This window comes from Peromyscus maniculatus, chromosome 1 (assembly GCF_049852395.1).
Source record: "Peromyscus maniculatus bairdii isolate BWxNUB_F1_BW_parent chromosome 1, HU_Pman_BW_mat_3.1, whole genome shotgun sequence".
NCBI classification, from domain to species: Eukaryota; Metazoa; Chordata; class Mammalia; order Rodentia; family Cricetidae; genus Peromyscus; species Peromyscus maniculatus.
Genome location: NC_134852.1, coordinates 200,004,501 through 200,022,379, shown reverse-complemented (window position 1 = coordinate 200,022,379; position 17,879 = coordinate 200,004,501). Strand labels below are relative to the sequence as shown.

Here is a 17,879-nt window from a genome sequence, read left to right as displayed (position 1 = left end):
TTTTCTCCAAGTTTGGTGTGAGCCATGTGGTCCCCATCACAGCAGATGAGGGACGGGGAGCCTCCAGCAGGGAACCAGCTCTGGGAGGTTTCTAGGAGACAGTGGGTCTTGCTTGTAATTTGGGAGAATTAGGTTGAGAGGGTGTTGTAACAGAGTCAAGAACGCTTTAAAGGGGTTGGGGAAGTAGCTCAGTGGGCAGAGCACCTGCCATGCAAGCATGAAGACCTGGGTTCGAGACCCTGGCACCCGTATAGAAAGCTGGGTGTGGTGCTACGTGCCCGTAATGCCAGCGCTGTAGGGTAGAGACAGCAGATCCCTGGGGCTCAGGGGCCAGCTAGTCCAACAAAAACTGCAGGCCCTAGGTTCAGTGGGGGACCTTGTCTAAAAAACAAGGGGAAGAGTGTGGGAGGAAGATACCCAACATCGGCCTCTGGCCTGCACACACACTCAGATAGGTGAGCACACCTATACACGTACAGATACATCACACGCCCCTGTGCGAGTGCCATTTTTCCTCTTCTACGTTTGAATAATTACTTTATTATAATTCTTATACCATACATACACCATCGTCTTAGTAGATGTAGAGACCCACAGAGGTTTCCCAGTGAGAATCTCCTCAGGGTCTGAGAACTTGAGCTTGCTTTACCCAGTAGGGCTGCATAAGGGGATGATTTGACCACGGGCGTGGTTACCAGGTGTTTGGAAGGGTCTATACTTGGCTGTGTGGTGTGCTTTGATCTAGCGAGGGGGAGGTCTTTTGCCCCGCTCCTTGGCATTGTTATAAAAAGCCCTTTTGAAGAGACAGAAGGGGCCGCTGGGTATTGACCTAAGTCCTCCCGAAGCTGTCCTGTGTTTCTGTCTCTCTCCTCTTCATTATCTATCTGATATTTTCCTTTCCCTCTCTCCTCCTCATAGGAACCCTTGCAAAGGTAAGAGCTGGACTGCCGCAGACTCCCACAAGTAGATTCGAGGGTTATGAGCTACTACCATGGTCAGTTTTTAGGACATATCATCGTCTAGAAGAGAAACACCCGCAGCAGTCACCCCCCCAACCTCAGTTCTAGGCACTTTCTGACTCACAGATTTGCTTACTGTGACAGTTTCATACACAGGCGGTATGTGGGTGTCACACACAGCTGTGGGTCAGTTTTCACTTACTTGACTCTGCAGTGGTACCCGACCTACGTCACAGTATCACAGGTCCTTCGTTCTAGGTCCAAGTCCTTTAACAGACACTTTATGATTTTCTCCCACACCGTGGGTTGTTTTTCTTGCTGATATTCGTTGACGCATAAAAGTTTGTGGTTTTGTTGAATTCTGGTTTGCCTATTTTCCTTTTATCACTGTCTTTTTTGGTATCCTACCTTTGAACTCACTTTCTTGCCGTTTCGAGTATGGTGGGAGGCATTGCTCTTTTCCAGTTTCGAACTGGGTCTCACTGATGTTCCCCGGGTCCCCTACTTGGTGACTGATGTTTTACCTGCTTCATGTAGGGCTCAGTTCAAACACCCTGTCCCAGACAGGTGTTCCCTGACCTTCAGTCTAGCATGGTGTCTCCCCTGTGGTCTTTTGTCCCTGCACTCATCTCAGGGACTCAGCATGATCCCCGTGTTTTCTGTTGATCTCAGAGACGCTCCGCTCAGTATCAACGTGTCTGGCTCACTGCCTGGACTTCACACCTAGCACAGCGCCTGGTCTCCGCGGGACTCAGGCTGGAGCTGGTGAAAGCAGGACATTTCTTTTAGTTAACAAGCTGCTTTCCCAGAGGATTTTGATAAAAACCGAGTAGTTCTGCCTCGGGGTGTTGGAAGTTGGAGGGTGGGCCAGAAGGTGTCATCAAGCAACATTGCATTTGGGGGGTTTCTTGTCCTCTCGGCTAGCAATTCCACTACTTTATGTGACGTCCGCTTCCATCTTTGGTTAGCTCTAGCGATTGGACACTTCTTCCTGACAGCAGATGAGCCCCGCTTTCCTGCAGCTTACACTCATCATATCCTGCCTGCCTGGACAGTCGACTGGACCTGACCCCCATACTGTGAGAGTCCTCTACGCATTTGAAAACACATACTGCTGCAGTCTTTTCTCTGGGCATCTCTGGGCAGGCACTGCTGATTCTTCCAGCTGTTCCTCCTGGTCCTGACCCTTCAGTCACCGATGGAAGCCCAGGGATGGTGGGTGGCACAGGCTGCCAAGGGAATCTTGGGCACAGCCACTGCCCAGAGCGGAGGGATCTGATTCCAGTTTCTCCTTCTCCATTAGAGCTAATGAGTCCCAAGCCTCAGGCAGGACTCAAAGGAGTCTCTGAGTCCAGACTCACTTTTGTAGACATCATGAAGCCAAAGCTGAACTCTATAGACAAATTCTTCTACAGGTGGTTGTAGCTAGAGTTTTCCTGCCTTGCCCACAGTCAGGACAAATCTTTGTCACCCGCCAGTCCCACAGCTGCTCAGACCCAACCAAGAAAACACAGAGACTTATATTGCTTACAAACTGTATGGCCGTGGCAGGCTTCTTGCTAACTGTTCTTATATCTTAAATTAACCCATTTCTATAAATCTATACCTTGCCACGTGGCTCGTGGCTCTTACCGGCATCTTCACATGCTGCTTGTCATGGCGACGGCTGGCAGTAACTCCTTCTGCCTTCCTGTTCTCTTTCTCTCTTTTCTCCTCTCTGTTAGTCCCGCCTATACTTCCTGCCTAGCCACGGCAATCAGGTTTTATTTATTGACCAATCAGAGCAATTTGACATACAGACCATCCCACAGCAGGTGGTTGTTGGAGTTTTTTTTTTTGTTGTTTTGTTTTATTTTTTTTTGGTTTGTGTTTGTTTTTCCCAGTTAGTCAGTGGTCTTTGAAGGTTTGGTTGGCTTTAATGTAGACCCACGTGGGAGCTCTTAATCACCTCCCCCAACCATTCCCACTTTCCAAGGCTCTGATGAACTGGTGTTCGAGGCCCAGGGGGAGTGGTTTTAAAGGACCCCGCCCCTATGACTGTAACCATGGTTGCAGACCTTAGCCTCAGGATCTCAACACTGAACCTGAAACTCCTCACTGCCCCACAGGAATGAGCAAGGGCTGCTGTCAGCATCCAGGAACCAGAGCCGGGGACAGGCTAAGAGGGGACACAAGTGTTTGCCAAGAGAGAAATCTCATGTTCCATTATGAAAGCTATACACTGTCAAGCGAAAGGAAATAAATACGGAAATGTATAAAGTAGAGAGTGAAAATGTACCCGTCTCCCTCCTTGTATCTCTTCTCCCAAATAGCCACTTGTCAGCTGTCATTTCTTCCTTTTTAATGTGTGTGTACATGAAGAAGGACAAACCCCTGTACACATACTCTCCAAATAAATGTGGCTTCATGGTGTAGATACCGCTTTGTGATCTTGATTTTCTTCTTTCTCAGCATGCTCTAAGGAGGATATCTTACCATCAGCAGGTATATGAGCCATAATTTATATAACTCTTAAAGCCAGTGAACATTCAGTATTCCTTATTTTTTGCTGCAGAGAACATTTTTTTGCATACATATACCTGCCCCACCCCCATCTTAGAGGTCCAGTTTCTAAGAACGTGTAAGGTTAGGAATAGGGATCACCGGAATGCTTTCCAAAAAGCTTGTCCAGGCCTCGTCAGGCGCTAGTTTCCTAACGACAGCCACTTGTCTTGTGTCACCAGGGAAGCTTCGCTGAGCACAGCAGAGAGGAAGATGATGTGAGTGTGTCAGCTGGGGAGGAAGTGGAGAGGTCACTTCCCTGAAGGCTGCGTATGAACGAGCAGCTGACCTCTGGCCTTCCCTGGCTGCTGCATTGCCCAGGAAGCGGAACCGGGCTGTGTGTGTTAACCTTTGCCTGGCTCTGTGGGGTGACAAAGCCCAGGCATGTTGCAGGATGTGTGTGTTGAGGGCAGTGGGCCAGGGTTGGGCGTTGATTAGGGAACGTATGGAGCCAGAAGTCCCCTTCCTAACTCTGCTGAGTGGTGGCCACGCCCATTGGAACCTAGGCACATAATGAATGAATGCTCTTGATGTTTCCGGAGCTCCGGCTCCTCAGTATCACGGTGCATCTAGCAGACATGTCCGACATGATAACTGTAAATGTGACCTGACACAACATTTCATTTTTATGTGTTTATTTGTTTAATTATAAGCTTGCATAAAACAAGATTTGTGTATATGTGTGTGTGTGTTCATGTGTTTTATAACTAGATCGCATGGATCTCATATGTGATCTTTGTTGATGATGGTCATGTTATAATGTCCAAAGGTCAGATGCACCAAATAAAGTTTTTCACCTCATATCCATTGTAAAGTGAGCCTTCTCCTCCCAACTGAGCATAATGTCAGCCACCCTCTCTGGATGCCTGGGCATTACCTAGGATGCCCACTGGCCGTTTCTGGGTTCTTCACTGGGCACCTGCTGGCTGAGAGCAGCTTCACTGCATCTCTGCCAGGCTGCTTTGGCTGAGCGGTGGTCACGTTGGAAGAAAGAACGTGCCAAGGCCAACCACATACAGTCAGGTACAGCAGACTGTCAGGCAGTTTGTACCAAAGCATGGGAAGGATGTCACAAAAGCGAGAGTTCCCAGTGCCCCATGCACTGAGTTCTTCACAGATTCTCCATGCTCTTCACAGCAAGGGTTTCTCTGTGGAGTCCTGACTGTCCTGAAACTCATTCTATAGCCCAGGCTGGCCTCAGACTACAGAGATCCCCCTGCCTCTGCCTCCCGAGTGCTGGGGTTAAAGGTGTGCGCCACCACTCCCAGCCCATTGCCTTCATTTTGTAGAAAGGGGGCCTCAGGGAGTGATTCACTTTTCATGGAGCTGATCCAAGGCACTGAGGTCCCAATGCTGGGCTCCCTGCTCTCCAGTGACATGGGCAGCCTCAGTACTGAAGGGTTAATTGGTCGATTGCCTACTCAAGGAAAAACCAACAGGCAGAGCTACAGGTTGGACGGCAGGGTCAATCCTGGCAGCAGAGACCCTGTCTTGTCCCAGGTAATCTGGTGTTATTTAAGGACAAAGTCTGTTTCCCCGAGTGAGCATATCACAGAGACACTTGGACATCCGTGCTTGTTGTAGGCCTGTTCACAGTAGCTGAGTCACAGCACCACCCTAGGGCTCCAACAACAGGGGAATGGGGACAGAACATGTGGTTTACATACACAGAAGGACATTTCCAACCTGAGAGAAGAGCAAAGTTGATGCAGCCTGAAGGAAAATGGATACAGCTGGAAATGATCCTATTAAGCAAATTAAAGCAGCCTCAGAAAGACAAAGAGCCTGGTTTTGCTCCTTTGTGTCTCTAGATTTTGTATACATACATACAGAAATTTATATACATACCTACATAAACGTGTATATGTATGATATGACAGTAGAGGTGAAACGGATAAGAAAGAGTGAGGCGTGGAGGGGGAGGAAGGAAGGGTAGAGGATATGGGGACACACACCTGAGGAGTTCTGACCTGAAAACGTCCTTAGGAAACACAATGCCACGGACAAATGAATACACACAATACAAATTTAAGATAACAGCAACTAAACCATTCAGAAAGAGGGCTGGCAGGATGGCTCAGGAGGAGGAGGAGGAGGCATTGCCACCAGGTCTGATGACCCGAGTTCAAGCCTGGGTCCCACAGGGTGGGAGGGGAGAACCGACTCTCTCAATTATCCTCGGACTTCACACATGTGCCATGGCATGCAAGCTTTGGCATGTGCATATCTGTTCCCAACCCCTACCCCAAACAAATGATTGTTTAAAAAACTATAGTTAACCTGAAAAAGAGGACAGAGCATCCTCTAGAGGGATTGGCCTGTTTAACCCTAAGCTCCGTCATGCCTGGGACTCCAACCTCGTCTTCGGGAGCTGGGGTGCTAACACTGTCCTTGGAGGGTATTGTACAGATAGATGACTGACCAGAATAACGTCCCCAGCAGTGTCTGGAACTCGGCACTCAGCAAACAGGAGTGGCCGGTGTCCTCCAGACAAGACCGAGGTTTGCAGAGTGACTTCTTCAGTGTCTCCCTGGCTCTGGGGCACTTGAAGGGGAGAGCTTTGATGGTGAAGCCTTCCTTCCGGGTTCCTCAGGGGTTGTGATCCTGGGAGCGCCCTGCTTATTCATGCATTTCCCTCCCAGGAAACATGGAAAAGAGGACAAGAGAAAAGCCTCTGGCCTCACAGCGTCTCAGCGGCCGGCATTGTTTTCCCGGCCCTGTGCAGCGGAGTCCAGTTGTGCCCTTCTCTTTTTCAGGACATAAAATCATAATATTTACACATAGAATTGTGTATGTGTGTGTGTGTGTGTGTGTGTGTGTGTGTGTGTGTGTGTGTGTGTGTGTGACTTGAAAGTGGAAGTAATAGAACTCCTAGGAGGTGAAGGGTGACTAACAGGAGGATGGGAAGACATGGGGGAGGGAGTGTGCTCAATATACAATAAATACACGTGTAAGAAATTTTTAAGTAAATATATCTTTTTAAAGTCTCTTTTTCAGGACTGGAGATGTAGCTCAGTGGTAGAAGTTGTCTAGCATGAGCAAGGCCCTGGGTTCAATTCAGCACTGCAAAAGTAAATAATGAATGGTGCTGGCTTCGGCAGCATATAGACTGAAATTGGAATGATATAGGATGACACATAAATAATGAATGAATGAATGAATGAATGAATGAATGAATGAATGAAAAGCTCTTTTCCCCCCAGAAATGGGTTCACTTCCCTGTAGTGGTACTTGTGGGCACAGGAGTAGCAGGAAATGTGTGGTTCTACAGGACTCACTGTGATGCTTCTGTGAAGATGAGGTCGAGGGCATGGACCAGGGTGCTAAGGGCCAGAGAGGGCCTATAAGTTGGTCACTCAGCCTGTGGTCACCTTGTAGGTGTGCAGGTCAGAGTAGAGGTCTCCACCTAAGTCACCTTTGAGTGGGCTCTTTCCCAAATCCTCACTGTCACCTGGAACAAACAAATCCCCATCCAGAGGAGAAACTGGGGGTGCTCAGTGTTTTTAGGCTAAGCTAAAAACTTGAAGGCCAGGGCTGTGACTCACTGGACAGTGTGCCTACACAGCATGTATGAAGCCCTGAATTGGATCCCACAGTTATGTAAGCTGAGTGTAGTGAAGCGTACTTGTGGTCTTAGCACCCAGGAAGTAGAGGCAAGAGGATCAGAAGTCTAGAGTCATCTTTGGCTCTTGTGAGTTTGAGACCATATGGGTTAACAGACCAGCCCCCCCCACCAAAAAAAATTGAGCCAAGTGACCATGACTATTGAACATGATTTTACTGGCAAGGCTTTGGATTGGCAAAGGCCCTTATACTGGGTCAGAAAGATTTGTATTCTGTCCCTTGCCTCTTAAGAGTTTGGTTCTGCCTGATCATGGTATCTCCCCTGCCAGGTAGGCCAGTGTGGTCTACAGAGCGAGATCCAGGACAGGCACCAAAACTACGCAGAGAAACCCTGTCTCAGAAAAAAACAAAAAACAAAAAAACTCCCCAAAAACAGAAAAAGAGTTTGGGGCTGGGGCTGGAGCACTTTCTCCAATATGCCTCTAGCCGCTCCTTGTTGTTACAAACCCCTTGGAATTGCCTTCCTTAGATGAACCGGTCATTATCTCAGCACCTAGTACACTGAAGGCCCGGAGAGGTCAAGACAGCTGCTTGTGCTAATGGGCCGACCAGGGATGGACTCACCCATGTTAAACAGGCTGATGCAACATGTGCCAGGCTCTGGATCGTGCTGCACCACCAGTTAGCAAACAAGGGTGGATATAATAGCCTGCTGACGGTGGGCCACAGGCTCTGAGCACTCCAAGACATGAACAGACTCATGGGGCTAATGGGGCCCAGGTCAGGTGGTGGCACTTTCGAGAGCTCCTTTTCCAGAACAATTAGGGGGTATGAGTAAGGACTTTCAACATCAGGACCATCGCTGCCACCTTGAGAGTCACAGAAACTATATCAGCCCAGGGTTTGGCATAGTCACTTGCCCTGGGAACAGTAGCCCTGAGACCCTCTACCCAAGGGTGGTTTGAATCCAGCTGGCCTGGAGATTTACATGCCACTCTCCTTGCCAACCCTCTGAGTAAGATCTAAGTATATGGGGACATTTAGAATGGAAAGGCAGGGCTTAATGTTATCTTAGATGAGCATCAACTTCTTGTTAAAGAACTTGGCATGGGACCTTCCTCAACAGGAAGCTAGTATGATAACCATGGCCCCAAATGTAGATCCCCTTTTATTGGTTTCTGGATTGTGTTCATTCTGGCTTCTAGGGCCTTTGTCTTGAACCCAGCTAACCAAAAATGGTAGGTCTCTCTCCATCCACGGACTCCAGATTTGAAGTGATCTCGTGATTTCCCAGGCCCTAGAAATCAGCCCACTCCAGGAGCGATGGATGCCTTTGCTGTGTGGCTATAACCCCAAGGTGGAACTTGTAGCTTGAAGACCAGAGTGTAGATTAGCTGCCTCCCCCACCCCCAGGTGACCCCTTGACTGGGCAACCTTTGGTAGTGAGTACCATTTGCCCAACTTTGTGCACCATTCCTGGCCACCTGGTCCCAGAGCCGTGTGTGAGCAGGTGGCGGGGAGTGTTGCAGCGGGGTTCCCATCTGGCCTGAGGCCAGGTCGGCTGGGCAGGGGGCCAGGGAAAGGAAGGCCTCGCTCAGTAAATTGCAGCCTCAGTGTGCACCACATGGGTGCACGGTTCCCTGCACAATTCCTAACTCCTTGCCTCTTGCCCTACTTCCTGTGACCAGAGCAGCCATAGACACTAGCATTGCTGACTCAGCCCGAGCCAGCCCGGCCAGGGCCTTTTAGGAATGGTTGGGCCACATCTCTGTAGTTCATTGGGTTCAACCTCTATCCCTTCTGGATGCCCCTCCGTGAGGCTGAGCTTCCTTCTTGGCTCTCTGGAGCTGAACTGCAAGTGATTTGTGTCAAGGTCATGCAAGTTTACCAACCTACAGGCAAGTTCAGAGGAGCTTGTTTCATAGAGGACCCTAGAGCCCACTGGGCAGGCAAGGTCAGAAGGCCCCGATATGGTGAGGCCATGCGTATTGAACAGATAGCAGGACCTTCATGGGCAGCTGAGTGATGAGGTGCTGTGCTGTACTGGTTGTCCATACGTCGTGTCTCTGCTGGGGGTTCTCCGCTTTAGATGTGAGCTGCAGGGAAAGATGATAGTCTGGCTAGTCCACAGGAAGCTGGGCATGGTTACTGGTCTCTAAGGAGGTTTTTTAGTTGCCTGCCATCTGCCTGAAGCGACGAGAGACCTTGAAATGGAATCTCTGCATTTTTAAAATCCAGAAGGAAGGGAAACTCCGCACAGGAAACATAAGCCCAAGTAACTGTGTTTGGAAGCAGGGTGTTTAATTGCCAGCCCTTTCTTGAAGTCCAGCTGCTGGGTAATGTTATCTGGCAGCTTCTGAAACCCGAGGGGGTTTATCTGTGCGGGTAAACAGAGCTGGCTTTCTCCAGTGACCTCTGCCCTCTCCCCCTCCGACACCTGTTCTTTCTCCATAGTTTATCTCTAAAGCAGGACCAGCCTGGAGGGTCTTTAAGAAGCTCTGGTGTGGGGATGAAGTGTGCTGGGGTGAGGCTGGAATGCTGTGCATCCATCGCTCATCTGGAGTGATAATCTAGGCTGTCTAAGTCTGGGAAGAAAACAGACAGCAAGCATCTTGTCAGGAAGAGAGAACGGGTCTGGAGTCCATCTTCAGATCTCTGGTCAAGGCTGGGGACTTCTGGCATGTCCCTGCAGTGTGGAAAAACCTGGGGGTGCGAGTGTAAGGGGTCTCACAGCCAATGAAGTGGGTGCCGTGAGTGAGATCCAGCTGGGGCTGGCTCCAGAGTTCCCTCCTCACTTGGCATTCCCCTGCTTGACAAGCCACTACCTTGAGCCCTAGATTCCCCCTCTGCCAAAAACGCGGCCTCAATATGTGCAGTTCCCTGCACCAACTGCCGGCCCTGCCTGCATCTCCCAGCCTGCCTGCATCTCCCAGCCTGCCTGCATCTCCCGGCTGCCGGGCCTCAGTGTATCTATCTCTCCTTCTAGCAGCCAGGCCAAGCCTGTGATTTATTCTCCCTGGGAGGTGAAAGGGAAGTCACTAATTACCACACAGGAAGGAGCATGGGTGTTAAGCCCCAGTTAAGTCCTTCCTCAGCTCTGCTTCACAAACCCAGAGAATGGTGGAATTAATGACCTGCAGGCAGCCTCACCCTGGTCTTTCTCGCTCTCCTCCGGTGGGCGTGGCCACATCTGCTCTCTGTCTAGGGACCTGCAAGGAGACTTTCAGGTAGAAGAGAGGCCGGAGCAGTAGGGTGGTTCTGACCATCGTGAAAACCCAGCTTCTCTTCCACAGTAGCAGGGAGCTGCTATGCTGGGGTTGGCTGGCTTTTGCTGCATCCCTGAACCCTGGTCTCTGTCTGGTCCCCAGGTTCTGTCTCTGGTTGGTCCTGGGCTCTCAGTGTGCCTTTGACTCTTCCTTGTTCCTTTAGAGCCGTGGTTCTCAACCTTCCCGAAGCTGTGCTGACCCTTTAATCCAGTTCCTCAAGTGCTGACCCCCAACCATAAAGTTATTTTGTTGCTACTTCATAACTGACATTTTGCTACTGTTACAAGTTGTAATTAAATGTCTGATATGTGACCCCAAAGGGGTTTCGACCCACAGGTTGAGAACCACCACTTTAGGCCTTTGCTCACACAAAGGCATCCAGACTTTTCCAGCCCCTTGAATGAAGCTTTAAAAATGTTTAATTTTTACAAGTTATTCTTTTTAACTACCTACAGACCTAAATTTACATACAGAGAAAGAGCCCTGTGGCTGCTGAATGTTCTCTCCAAGATTAAAATTCAATTACCATTGTAACAATAAGAGGAGGGGGGCCTTTACGTAGGGCACGGCCTTCCGGAATGGATTAATGCCCTTGTCATGGAGCAGGGTTCATGGTCAAAAGGATGAGTTCAGCCCCATCTCCTCTCTCTGTCCCTTGAACTCACTCACCTGCTCCGTCTTGTGCCTAGAAAGACTCTCTACAGCTGCCAGCCCCAGCCTTTGGGCTTCCCAGCCTCAAGAACCAAATCAAGTTCTAGTGTTTATAATTCACCCTGCCTTAGGCAACAGTAGAAAAGGAAGTAGCCAGCATGCCGAAGAGATGGGGAAAGGCTCCGGTTTGGTTCAGGTCTGCTGTGTGTTTATTAGCTGGGGGACTTCACTACTCAGCATCTCAGAGCCTCGTCTTCTTCCTGCACCATGTGGGGATCATTGAGAAGATGAAATAAGCTGATACATGTAAATTCTTCATCTCATACTGGCATATTGTAACTTAGTTACCTAAACATGAGCTATCATTTCGTCACCTAACGATTTTGTAACTTATTGTATGAGATAAATGTTTACGTAAGGCATAAAACAAAGCACATGCACATATACCTATCTGTCTGTATGTCAGTCCATACATTTATTTATGTTTGTTTTCTCAGATGGGGTCTTATGTAGCTCAGGCTGACCTTGAACTCGCTATATAGTTGAAGATGACCTTGAACTCCTGATTCTCCTGCCTCTGCCTCCCAAATACTGGAATTATCAGTACTCACCACTGTTTCTGGCTTAAAATTTTTTTTTTTTTTACTGCTGAGACTAGAGCCCAAGGCCTCAAATATGCTGGGCAAATGTATTACCACTGTACCCAGTTCATATTTAGTACAATAAGCCACTAGTTTATTTTGAGTTCATATGGGCAGGGGTGGCCTTTTACTTAATGTTTTTCCTTATTAGAACTTCTACTCACCAATACTCCATCTCTGGGTGGTGCATCCCTCCTGATTCCTGGCTTTATGGCCCTCTCCTTGGTTGTCTTTCAGAACACTATCCACACCATGAAGCTGTCTTAGTTGCTTCTCTATTTCTGTGGTAAGGCACCGTGACCAGGGTACCTTATAAGGGAAAGCATTTCATTGGGCATACGGTTTTGGAGAGTTAGAGTCAACGATGGTGGAGCAAAGACCTAGGAAGGCAGCTGGAGCAGCTGCTGAAAGATCACATCTGGATCCACAAACACAAGGTGAAAAGTGAGACTCCCACTGGGAACAGTGTGAGTCATTTGAAACCTCAGAGTCTACCCCTGGTGACATACTTCCTCCAACAAGGATCACACCTCCTTATCTTTCCCAAACAGTTCCACCAACTGAGGACCAAGGCAGTTAAATATATGAGCCTATGGTGGCCATTCTCATCCGGACCACCATGCTGACTCCATGACGTAGCATGGAAGGGGTGAGAAACAGGACTCAGACACTGTACCTTGACGGAGCCACTGGGCACCAGGCCTCCTCTGCACGTCTGCGTGCAGTTCTCGTGTCTTCTGCTGGGGAGCTTCACCAGTCTGACCTGAACGTCCTCCTCCATTTAGCCCAGGCCCTGGCTTCTCACTAGGAGAACCCCACAGACCCATGGTGTCTGAATCAGTGGCCTGGGAACCTGAATTTCTACAGCTCTGCGGTGATTCTGAGGGACATATTGTGGGAGCCTTTGTGCCTCTCCACAGGTCATCTCCCCTGTGTCCCATCTGTGTCTGGGGAGGTCAGCAGAAAGCCCCGTGGCTATGGGTACTTGTGTGCCGTCTCTAGGCCTCTGGCTGGGGTGTAGAGCAAACCACATTGTGTGGACAAGGAGCTTTCTCTCCTTTCCCAGAGCCCTCCTGAACCAGGTAGCCTTCCATGGTGGCCTGAAGCTGCAGCCCTGTGTAGCTTACTAGGAGACAGCCTGGCCCTGGTGTGCTTGCCCTGTGAGGCACCCAAGGAGAAGCTTCCACGTGCTCCACTCCACCTCTTCTGTGACGTTGCTTCCTGTGAAGGCAGAGCCGCCGGCTTTCTTGGTCATTGTAATAACCCTTCCTGTGTATGTATTTTGTGAAGGGCAGAGAACCTTGTCAGGAGGCTGAGCTGAGCCACACATCTCTGAAATGTTTATAGTCTCCTGAAGTGTTCCGAGTGGGTGCTGGTCCGCAGTGGAGTAACCTGGTGTCGATAACCAAGTCTCCTGAGAACAGGTCTGCCCAGGTGGAATTTCAAAGTATGAGGCTCGTGGACCTGCAATTTGGGAAAAGCCCTCATAAAATCCCATTCACTCTGAAGTTTGAGGACCAGTGGAAATCAGCTATTTAAAAAAAAAATGTAATCACCTCAATTTTATGTTTATTATCTACAATACATATTAACAAAAATGACATTTAAGCCATTTGTTTTAACCCTATACAAAGAGAATCTTCATTATCATTTTAGTGAATGCTTCTTCCGGTCTATGGAGTGTGTGTGTGTGTGTGTGTGTGTGTGTGTGTGTGTGTGTGTGTGTACATACATTGTAGGTAACGTCCACGTGGTACCTGACAGTGAACCAGGCTCTGGTGGCAGATGAGAGAAAGAGTGGTCTTGGCTGTGGTACCTCCTACAGCAATATTAAGGAACGCCCAGCCCACCTTAGAGCCCAGTCTCGCTCGCCTGTTCACCTGCTCTTTCTTCTCCTCCCACAGGTATATATTATCAACGTGACCTGGTCCGACTCCACCTCCCAGACTATCTACCGGAGGTACAGCAAGTTCTTTGACCTGCAGGTGAGTTCGCCAGAGCCAGATGGTGGCCTGAGCCTCTGATGGACTCCTGTCTTTCGTGTCCACATTCCATTCCACGGGAGAGCCCCGAAAAGAGCTAAGGGCCAGAACCCAGAAGCCTGGAGCGGGGAGGGGGATGAGGGAATCCCTACGGAGCAGCCAGGCTTGTTGCTGTCTTGACGGCTGCGTGCAGACACTCGAGGCTTTGTTACTTTCTGCCATGTCCCCCACAGTCATGGTTTGTCGGTCCCCCTGAGCCTTGGGGTGGGAACTGTAGGGAGGCAAGAAGGCCGTTGTGGGTCCTCTGTGCCTGAGCAGACTCCTCTGTAAACATCCATGTTTACAGTTACTTATCTGTAAACATCCAGGATGAGACGCAAGCCACTGATCATTGCTAGTAAAGGAAAGCAAACACATAGAGAAGACCAAAACAGAATAAGCAGTTTTTAGAACTACATGCTGGCCATACCACTGGGTCTGCCTGCCTCTCTACCCACACAAGGCGCTTGCTACCTGGTTTGTACATGGAGATGGTAAGTGTATGTCTCTGATTCATACAGGCGTGTTCCTTCAGCAAGATGGTAGTGCATAGCCACATATGACAATTAAACACAGCCCTCTGATGCTGGCTGATTCATTTTAGGGTCTTTTGGCGACAAGTGACTGTTTTACGCTCACACTGTTTTAGACAAGAATGTACGAGAAGCTCATGCAATTGACCAGGTAGTGAGAGGGGCCGTGGAACACTGGGGCTTCGGCACAGCCCAAGCAATGGTCAGCTCTCCTTGTCTTGTCTCTGCTTCTCTCCAGTACTGTCCTTGGCCCTGTACTCACACATGGAGGAACTTAGCTGCCAGTAGCTCTTGAATTTCATGCCACACCAACACCGTAGACACAGACTGTCTCCCTCTTCCAAACTGATAAATCCTAAGGAAGACTTTGACTGGTCTGGACTAATCAGAATGCCCCGAGGTAGAGGGTCTTGGAGTGTAGACATGAGCCCTAGCAGGGTGGGGGTGGGGTTGTCTCTCTTGTATATCACTGTGAATGGGCAGCACCCTTCCTCTGTCTGGAAGAGAAAGCTGAGATACTCGAGATCCTTCCTTAGGATGCGAGTGTGATTTAGACCCACAAAACCACAAAGAAGAGAAATTTGTTTCTAGCCCTCACAGCCAGCCAGTGGCCAGTCCTTCTCTTTACCCCTTAGCAGTGGGCCATTTGGAGAGGTAGCTGCAGGCCTGTGTGTTTGTGCATTAATACCTGCTTTTATCTCACGGTCGTTATCACTCCATTTATGAGACAAGCCTCTTAAAAACCCAGGTTCCCAGATTCTGGTCCCTGTGGTTGAACAGTATGGGACTGACTGTGTCTGCATGTGAGCGTGGAAGCACTTATGACTCCTGCCTTCTGCCTCCCCTCCCAGTCCCGCTCAGTCTCCTTTGGTCTCTCCAGGATAAACTGGTGGTGGGATTTGCCCACACCCCATCAATGGGTACAGTGTGTGGGGACAGGAAATGATAATGCAGTTGGGCAGAGTGTAGACCCTGAAAGGGCTCATTGATGAGTTGGAAGGAGTCTAGAAGCCTGGGGAAACTTCCAAATCAGAATTTCTATTCTGGTCCCATCCCCTCCCAAGTTATAGAATCTCACAAGAAAGGAATGCTGCCCCCACCCCCACCCCACCCCTGCCTGAGAACTCACTTCCTCCTATCACAGTTAGAAGGGACACAAGCATGGAGCAGCTCTGTGGTGTGCTGGCCCTGGTCCTGGAATGACTATGCTTGTGGCCAGGCTTGTCTGTGTGGGTCATCCTCTAGTCCTGTGTGTACAGGCTCCACATCCACACGTTCAGTTAGTTTCAGATCAACCATATTTCCTTACTTGTGGTGGGGCATGTGCATGCCGCGTGTAGAGGGTAGAGGACACCTTGACGGAGTTAGTTTTCTCTGTCCACTCTGTGGGTCCCGGGAATTGAACTTAAGTCCTCAGGCTTGGCAGCAAGCCTCTTCGCCTGCTGGGCCATCTTTCTGGCCCCAAAGATACTTTTAAGCCGGGCCTGGTAGCACATGTCTATAATCTCAGCACTTGGGAGGTAGAGGCAGGAGGATAAGGAATTTAAGGTCATCCTCAGCTACATAGTTAGAGGACAGCCTGGGCTACTTGAGACTGTGTCTTTAAAATAAAAGAAGGAAAACACTAATTTTTCACTTCTACTTTGAACATGTACAGGTTCTTTTCTTCGTCATTTTTCCCTGAACAGTACAGGGTAGCAGTTCTTGGCATAGGATGAGTTCCGGGGCTTTCCTTTTCCTCTCTGTGGCATGAATTCACTTCCTCGTGCTCATGACTTTCTTACTCATTGGGGTTGCTGGCCTGACAAGATGACTTCGCAAGCAGAGGGACCCTCCACTATGCTCAATTGTGGTGGTATTGTGTTCCCCAAAATATTGTGTATCCTAATAACCTTATCTGAGGTCAGAGAACAGAACAGCCACTAGATATAGAGGCCAGGAAATGGAGACACACAGGCCTTTAATCCTATCACTTGGGAGGCAGAGATCCATCTGGATCTTTGTGAGTTTAAAGCTATACTGGAAACAGCCAAGCATGGTGACTCATGCCTTTAATCCCAGGAAGTGATGGCAGAAAGCAGAAAGGTATATAAGGCGTGAGGACCAGGAACTAGGGCTGGTTAAGCTTTTAGGCTTTTGAGCAACAGTTCAGCTGAGATCCAGAGGCTTCCAGTCTGAGGAAACAGGATCAGCTGAGGAACTGGCAAGGTGAGGTTGGCTGTGGCTTGTTCTGTCTCTCTGATCTTTTAGCATTCACCCCAATACCTGGCTCCAGTTTTTTATTTAATAAGACCATTTAAGATTCATGCTACACTTGATGTCTCCATTGTATCTCCAGCAACCGTCAACTGAGCATGCCCATTGGGACAGCTGTCCCAAAGCCTCTCTGAAAGCCAGGTTAGACTCCAGAGAGAGTGTCAAGATCATTTTAGATGTCAAGGTGGAAACAGGGGAAAGGAAAGGGCTTTTTCACCTGAGAGGAGCTTACGACTCAGCCCTCTGCAAGCAGGAGAGGGACCCACAGGGAGCTGATCAGTGTAGCAGGAATCTTAAAAGTCTTATTAATAAAATCAAACCGGAGGCCAGTTATTGAGGTGAATGCTGGTAGATCAGATGCAGAATGAGCCACAGCTATCTTACCTTGCCAGTTCCTCTGCTGGTTCTGTTTCCTCAGGCTGGAAGCCTCTGTGTCCTCATCCCAATGGCTCTCAGCTGAACTGCTGCTTCAAAGCCTGAAAGTTTAACCAGCCAAATGCTCAACCAGCCAAAAGCTTCTAGTTTCTGGTCCTCACGCCTTATGTACCTTTCTGCTTTCTACCACCACTCCCTGAGATTAAAGGCGTGAGTCACCATGCTTGGCTGTATTCTTGAACACATGGATTTCTTCCTCTGGAATGCTAGGATTAAAGGCATGTGCTACCACTGCCTAACCTTTATGTTTAATATTGTGGCTGCTCTGTCTCTGACCCCAGATAAGTTTATTAGCATGCACAATATTTGGGGGAATACAATACCCCCAAGGTCAGGGTCCGGTCTCATGGCCACGTTTGTTTGGCTATAAAGGATCTGCTTGAAGATGCAGTCAAGTTAGGCAGGAGGCAGACAAGGGGCCACAAAATGCCCCTCTGAAGTCATCTTTTCATTTGATGTCTCGCCCTTATGACCTAGCTCCACCAAAGAAGGACAGGAAGGCTCCCAGGTCCTGGCTCCGTTAGGGGCTGTTTCACAACCTGGGCTGCCAGGCACTGGGCTGCTGAAATTTCTCTGCAAACATTGGCTCATGTGCTGTTGGCTGCTGAGAAGGACCCCTGGCAGCGAGTGCCACTGGGTCAATATTTGGTCAGAGCCAGGAAGAGCCCTTGAGCTTCCCCCGCATCTCATGGAGGACGGTTGAGAGGGCCGCCTGGGCCTGCTTACTGCTCTAAGGGCTAAAACTGTTTCGAAGAGCTTTTCTCTCTCTTCTTATTCATCTGAATTGCACTTCCCACCTGCGTACCCAGCACAGGGCCGCACTCGGTTTCCAGGTCTTAAATAGCCTGGTTAAGCATGGGTGAACAAAGTATACAGTCCCCAAGCCATTAATATTCAGCTCTGGAATGATGTGCTGGCGGCTGTTATGATATTGTTTATGGAGATTCATGGATCATTGCATTTTTAGAATTAAAGTTCTCTGCTCTCTCTCTCTCTCTCTCTCTCTCTCTCT

The 17,879-nt window shown here is 49.1% G+C and overlaps 1 protein-coding gene across 3 annotated transcripts in view; it reads left to right on the top strand.

Annotated features, from left to right (window-relative positions):
- The window catches only part of Sh3pxd2a (SH3 and PX domains 2A), a 211,997-nt gene that overhangs the window by 33,137 nt on the left and 160,981 nt on the right, over positions 1-17,879 (top strand). For all 3 annotated transcript variants that reach the window (XM_016001836.3, XM_006983313.4, XM_006983314.4), the window contains exon 2: positions 13,527-13,607. In XM_016001836.3, the coding sequence (XP_015857322.1) occupies positions 13,527-13,607 (81 nt within the window). The remainder of the gene's footprint in view (positions 1-13,526; positions 13,608-17,879) is intronic.